The 7,378-nt window shown below is 41.3% G+C and overlaps 1 protein-coding gene across 1 annotated transcript; it reads right to left on the bottom strand.

Moving 5' to 3' along the window:
• Positions 1 to 1,062: 1,062 nt before the first annotated feature.
• LOC109112463 (N-acyl-aromatic-L-amino acid amidohydrolase (carboxylate-forming) A) lies at positions 1,063 to 4,546 on the bottom strand. Its single transcript, XM_042726882.1, has 6 exons — positions 4,245 to 4,546; positions 2,881 to 3,076; positions 2,686 to 2,779; positions 1,956 to 2,063; positions 1,763 to 1,875; positions 1,063 to 1,662 (listed from the first exon to the last, which is right to left on the bottom strand). Exons 1-6 carry the CDS (start codon positions 4,469 to 4,471, stop codon positions 1,462 to 1,464), a joined length of 939 nt encoding a protein of 312 aa, XP_042582816.1. The 5' UTR covers positions 4,472 to 4,546; the 3' UTR covers positions 1,063 to 1,461.
• Between the last annotated feature and the right edge of the window lie 2,832 nt (positions 4,547 to 7,378).

Raw genomic sequence — 7,378 nt, 5'->3', positions numbered from 1 at the left:
CTTCACATGTAGTGTAGGGATACCCAGTATCTTGGATATCTTCTTTAAAGCAGCATATCCCAGTCCTAACTCGTGTGCTAACAGAACCATTCTTATGTTTATATCAAAGGCTACATCACTCCTTGTTGACTCCTGTAGACGCGAGGATGAGAACGCACTTTTTCTGTAGCCATTTTTTAGCCATTTACATTTTTTGCACTCCAGCAACAGACTGCTACAAAAGCCTTGATTTTGGGGATCTATATTTATTTGTAGATCATTAGACATAAAGTTTGGACAAATCAAGTCTTTAATCAACTCGTTCAAACATGACATATGCATTATTAGCCACTGCTGTTTAACTTGGCTGTGATCCACGGGGATATTCCTATCGTAATTCATCGCATGTATCTCACGCTTTGATGCACTATTAGTGTTTATTTAATCATTCTCGCAAACGAATGCTTTTTTTGCAAGCGCTTTCCTTACTTAATCTTGCAATAGATAGCTGCTTACATTTTTTTTTTTTGATGCGTTAGCATGGAATTTCTGCATTTTCCCCATCTTCACTGCACTGATGTCATTGTTTCTGTGAGCTAGGGAGCATGTCACGTGATATATTTCGGCGAATCAGGTCACGAGAAATTGACTTCAGCCAATGAAATTTCATCTCCTGGTTTAGATCAGCCTTTATATTTTCCCTATTGGTGAGCTCTACATAGGAAATGATCAAATATAGACAGGCTATCATTAAGCTGAACAGAACGAGCTTTCCGGTGATATCAAACACTTGCTGTTTTCAAGTGCGACCACAGAGATATATCTGATTGAAAAATGCTAATTTCAGACAAAGTTAAGGAAAACTGACAGCGGTATGAGAACAAAATGCCTAAAAATAAACATTTTATTGTGAACTTTTGTCATTTTTATAGTGTTCCTGTTTAAGAAGACATATTATAGAAGCAAAAAATACCATAATCTGAAAATCGACCAGTATGCACAAAAATGATTTTTTTGCCTGCCGTGTCTCGCCTTAAAAGAACCAAAGACTTAAACTACTTCAGTCTGTGTGCATTGAATTTATTTAATACACAAGTTTCACAATTTGAGTTGAATTACTGAAATTAATGAACTTTTCCACGACATTCCAATTTATTTAGAAGCACCTGTATTTATTCCTGTACAGTACATTTATTTTTGGTGATCGCTAGCATGTATGGTGATGTATCAGTGCTTGTTGACGACTGAAAGGTGGTGTCAGGTGCATTGTGGGATACAGTATCACATGCAGTGCTCTGTTGTGTGACCACACAGACCGACCAGTGTAGTTAGTGATCTTATAAAAACATCATCTGTGCACTATTTACGCAGTGAACATATGTTTTTAATGAATATCTTAATGTTGGCTGTTTTTCAGACATGCAGTGTTCCCTGGCATCAGTAATAAACTCGTCTTGAGCTCATGTTCATGCTTTTGTTTCTTCATCTCAGTGTCTCTGAGCGGACTGAAGGAATCTCCACTCTTCTCTTCCTAGCAAGGGAAAGAGCGATGCCCTTTTCATAGTATGCACCCTCGTTTATGAAGAATGGATAGAGCGCTTCTTTCCCTTTGTAGCGCAGGGTTTCACCCGAGGAAGACAGGAACATGGGGTCTCCGGGGTGAAGAAGGCAGAAATCTCTGTCCTGCGAGAGGGAAATGATAAGAGGAAGGATGTTAACACTGTGATTGCTCTCTCGGGAACATGGAGGCGTCAGCATTTCCACTTCCATCATCTTTCTCTACCTGTAGGTTAGGATGGACCGCGGCCGTGATCACGTGTGTTTCAGAGTCTCGTGGATAGTCAATATTCTTCACCATTGTGTACACATCAACCCATCCTCCTTCAAACAGCGTCCCTGAGCAAAGAGATGCATGCAAGCCATGAAAACACACACAGCAAACAGATTTCTGCAGGGGTTTGTAGTTGAAAACCCACCTGAGTTGAACAGACAGATCCAGTCCATCATCAGCTGAACTCCTTCCTGCATGGCACTGAATATCACAGACCTGACGACGCTGTGAGGCTGTGGCCCAATCTCCATCGCTAAGAGGAAAAGAGTCTGCGTCAAGTTAAATATAGCACTTAAAGATAATGTTGCATTCATTTATTTGACTCATCCTTATATGGGGGATATTGATTTAAAAAGCTGAGTAGCAAAAACAACAAAAACACACTTATGCATGGCTTTGCTGTGATGGATTGATGTATAGATGATGCATGCACAAATCCTGCTGTGGCTGGTGATGATAAGAGAACAGAATACAAGCTGCAGCTGCCACTGCTTTTCATGTCCAACATTTTAGCAATGTTAGTCTCAGAATAAATGTTTTTGAATGTTTAGAGTCTATTTAATAAATATTATTCATAGCAAAGCCCAGCGCAGTCAAGCATTACAGTCCATCAATAAATTAGCTGCATAACTGTACAAGAAGTGTCTGAATCAGCATTTCACTGCAGAGTCGATGTTTAAGAGCTTGTCTAAATGACGTCAGCCATTAATACTGCTGAATACTTTCCTTCAAAATAACCAAATCTGCAGAGAGGAACAAGACTCCTTTCTGTCAGTATGTGATGCCAGACAGATGTTGATAAACTAGTCTGTTAACAATGTTTGGAGAATGAATAGATGAGTGAACAACAAACACTTTCGGATGAAGTGTCTCACCAAATCCGTGCTTCCCCACTGAATCCAGAGAATAGGCTTCATTGAGAGGAATATCAAAGTGAACATATCTGACAGGAGTGGAGGCCATTTCTCTCTGAAAACACAGAAATACTGACAGAAGTTGGACATAAATATGTTTTAGCCTAACAGACATCAAGCATGCGGGGGCCCTGCAGAGCTAGTGTTAGTGCGTGCCTGCAGGTGTTTGCAGATGTGCAGGCAGATCCAGTCGCAGTCAGAGTATGTGATGAGACACAGCCCGGTGTTTGCAGTGGTGTTGTGCAGGTCACACAGCAGATCGACTGCCTGTGCACTTCCTTTAGGGCCCAGAAGAGCGTTGAGCTCCTGAGAGCGGATCATCTCGTATGGCGAGGTCTCGGAGACTGGTGCGCTGACAGACAGACAGAATGACAAACACAAGTCAGAACATGCCCACAAATCTGCAATTACAGTGAGGCTAACATTGCAGCAATGCAGAAACAGTCACACACTGTAGAGTAATAGAAAGACACAACATATTTGAATCTGGCATTTGCTGCGAGATGTCAGATGAATCAAACTCAAGTTCAGTGAGTCTCACTCCTGACTCAGATCTGTAAAGCCGAGGCCAGTGGCACAAGCTGCTGCAGATGTCATGATGATGTAGAAGAACAGCTCTCGAATGCGTGCCAGTGACCATCTCCCCGGTGTAAATTCATAAATAAAGAATGGCATCTGTTCACTGTTCCAGGACCGACCCAGGTTGGCTGTCTAGGGTCTAACATCCTTAGGATTTTTTTTTTATTTACTAACCCGCCTCTTTCTGACAGTGCTGTCATGCAGTGAATGATTCTTGTGTACTGGCAGCTCTCATAAACTACCAACTCTCTCTCTGCTCACAGACACTCAAATGTCTCTTTTGCTCTGGAGCAAAATAATAGATTAATGAGTGAAAGACTGCCTGTTTAACCACGCCACGTTTGACCACTATAGAGGCATGAGAGCCAGCAGCTCCAGAAGATCTATCCGAGGTGAGACGGATCTCGGCGGGATCATGAGCACTGACGATCTACCAAATTTTCAAGCCTGTCTTTAACAAACCACATATCTGAAGTCTAAACAACTATATTTCTGCCTAAAAAAACATTAAACTACATTCCATGATACAACAACAGTACTATTTACATTATTATAGTGGGTTTGATCATCCGCCATGACACGCGATGTGAACGGTCAAGCGGTTCCCATTCGGGGAATATCTCATTTAAATATAACATAGTTGTGAATACAGTCCTTGTTATTTCTCCCAATCGCCACCAGAGGGCTCCATTACCATACTGACTATTCTTTCCTAAACTCCATTTCCCATGATCCCCTTCTCAGGAACTAATTACCCTCAAAGCAGTTTCCCATCAGCCGGACCACTGAACCTGGACCCCACCCCCCCACCCCCCCTTTACTCGCTCATTGTGAAGTCTTGTTTTGCTATTGTGAACATGAGCGGTTTCCCTTGTTCCTGTGGGTTTGATCCCAGACTGTTTCCCTGTTTTTGATGGTCTCAGGGAGCAGGTTCATCTCACCTGAGTGTGGCTCGCGTGAAGCAGCGGTTCAGGTCCGTCTCCACGTAACGCACACACAGCTGCACGGCACGCGGGTTCGACATCACCGTTACCACAGAAACCGGCTCTGTCCCATCAGCCCGTCTCTTTAGTCTCTCCCTCACCAGGTAGACACCTGCAAGCTCGTTGCCATGGGTACCGCCGCAAACTGCCACTCGTGACACTGTCGGCATAGCAACCGCCTTCATCCAGTCACAAGACAGTGAGAACTCAGTTATTTATAACACAACTGTAGATTTACACACTTCCTGTAATGAGCATTATACATGTCATGATCTAATGAGTTTAAAGCAGGACTTACATTCCTCCAGAGATGACTGTGTCTGTCCATTTGCATCAGACCAGCTCTTCTGACCGACACTGAACCTTTGAACTCTGACCCTGCAGTGCAGTTTTACTCCGAATGACCTAGAATGAAACTCCCTCATGGTCTCCTGAGCCTCTGTCAGTCGCTGCTGCTTTCACTGAGTTTATCTGAGTCAGCAGGACTCTCGCTCTCTTGCTCTCTCTGTGTCTCTTTCTCTCAACCTCTCCCTCTATGTCTCTCTCTCTCCCCCTCTCTCTAAACCTCTCTCAAATTCAAATAAGCTTCATTGGCATGACTTGCACAGTATTGCCAAAGCATTGTCCATTACATGAATAAGGAATAAACCATTATATAATACATAAAACAAAAACAGATCTGTATACTAATTAAGTAAATAAGTATATGTATACTTTCTTTCTTTTTTTGTCTTTTTTTTCCACAAAAAAAAAAAAAAATTAAAGAAATATTAAAGAGATTGTTTTAAAAAAAAAAAAATAATAAAAAAATAATAATAATAAAAATAATAATAATAATAATAATTATTATTATTATTTGCACAACAGTACATGTAAGAAATTATATGCCTTCAGTTTTGTCCACTGGCCGACAGTCTTTCAGATTGTGACAGGCTGATACATATCTTGCTGCTGTTGTGATCATTTTGGAATTTTCCCCTTAAATGTGACTTAATTTTTATGTATTTGGTAATGCCATAAAATTTGGTTTAATTTGTTGGAATTTGGGGAAATATGCAGCTTTAATGTTGTGATAGTAATCACAGTGCAGTAAGAAGTGTTCCTCTGTTTCCAGCTCTTTCTGGGAGCACAGTGAACACAGTCTCTGTTTTCTGTCTGTGTCGTCCTCTCTCTAGAGCCAGACAGTGATCACCCAGTCTGTATTTTGTTAGTGTCTTTCTTAATTTGGGATATTTTACACAGCTCAGGTATTCTGCTGGTTTGTAGTCTCTTTTCAGGTCTAAATACAGCTCCACCTTCTTTTGTAATTTAGTGGCATCTTTCCAATAAGAAATGTAATGTTGTTTTTGTAACTGTGTGATTTGGTTGGGCCGGATTGTGCTGTGCTGATTTGGGTTTAGTTTGAGCACCAGCTGTAGAAGTGCGCTCTTCTGCAGGTTCTGCTCCTGCCACTGCAGGGCTTCAGTCTGATACGAGCTCGGATCACTGCAGGGCTTCAGTCTGATACGAGCCCGGATCACTGAGGGGCTTCAGTCTGATATGAGCTCGGATCACACCACAGCTTCATCATTATAATAAGAGCTCGGATCACTGCGGGGCTTGAGCTCTCATCACTGTGGGGGTCCAGCTTGATACGAGCTCGGATCACTGCAGGGCTTCAGTCTGATACGAGCCCGGATCACTGAGGGGCTTCAGTCTGATATGAGCTCGGATCACTGCAGGGCTTCAGTCTGATATGAGCTCGGATCACTGCAGGGCTTCAGTCTGATAGGAGCTCGGATCACTGCGGGGCTTGAGCTCTCATCACTGTGGGGCTCCAGCTTGATACGAGCTCGGATCACTGCGGGGCTTCAGTCTGATATGAGCTCGGATCACTGCAGGGCTTCAGTCTGGTAAGAGCTCGCAGCACTGTATTTCAGGTGCTGCTGGAATTTCACAGCTCTCTTCTGAATACTAATTAATAATGGGTATTGTCCTAATTCAGCTCTGCACACGTTGTTAGGGGTTGCTCTGTTAATTTTTAAGATGCTTTTACAAATTTGGGTGTGCATAATTTCAATTTCTTGTTTTTCCCATTTAGAGAAATCTTGGGTTTTTAGAGGTCCCCATTATCTCACTGCCATAAGAATTTTTAGCTAGGTTTGAATTGTAATTTCATGTAGAAGACTCTCAGTGCCTTTGTTTTCAGTTCATTCACAGCAAGATTGAAGTTCCCTGTTGAGCTGATTTTTAGTCCCAGGGAGGTCTATTCATGGGTGTGTTGGAGGACCTGGTTTCCTGCTCTGAAATTGTATTTATTTTCCTTACACCTGGGTCTCTTTTGATAAATCATTATTTTTGTTTTTGCTAGGCTGATTTTAAGAGCCTATGTTTGATTCAATGTCTCAATGATGTCGAGGAGCTGTTGTAGTCCCTCTTTTGTTTTTGACAGAATGACTAAATTATCTGCGAAGAGGAGACATTTGATTTCTGATTCAGTGAGGATTGGGCCGGGGGCAGTCGAATTGTTTAATTCTTTGGCTAATTAATTTATATAAATGTTAAACAGAGTGGGGCTCAATGGTCAATTCAATTATTCCATATTTTTACAGCACATGAATTGTTTTTATACATGGTGCTGATTAAATCAAATGTTTTCCCTCCAATCCCATTTTCCAATAGTTTTAGAAAGAGTCTTTCATGCCAGATTGAATAAAAAGCTTTTTCAAAGTCGATAAAGCAAGCAAAGATTTTGGTTTTGTTTTGGTGTACATGTTTATCAATGATAGTGTGGAGGGTATAGATGTGGTCAGATGTTCTGTGTTTGGGCAGAAATCAAATTTGATTTTTTTTCCAAGATTTTGTGGGTTTTGAGAAAGTTTTGTAATCTTTTGTTAATAATCGAACAGAATATTTTCCCCAGGTTGCTATTGACACACATGCCTCTTTAATTGCTTGGTTCAAACTTGTCTCCTTGTTTAAATATGGGAGTAATTAGGCCTTGATTCCAGGGGTCTGGAAAATATCATACACTCAAGACAATGTTGAATAATTTGGTTATTGCAGTTTTGAATTTGTCATTTGTGTATTTGATCATCTTGTTTAATATTCTG

This window comes from Cyprinus carpio, chromosome B7, assembly GCF_018340385.1.
Source record: "Cyprinus carpio isolate SPL01 chromosome B7, ASM1834038v1, whole genome shotgun sequence".
NCBI lineage: Eukaryota > Metazoa > Chordata > Actinopteri > Cypriniformes > Cyprinidae > Cyprinus > Cyprinus carpio.
Note: the sequence above shows the minus strand (reverse complement) of the source record. Positions and strands in the feature narration are given on the sequence as shown.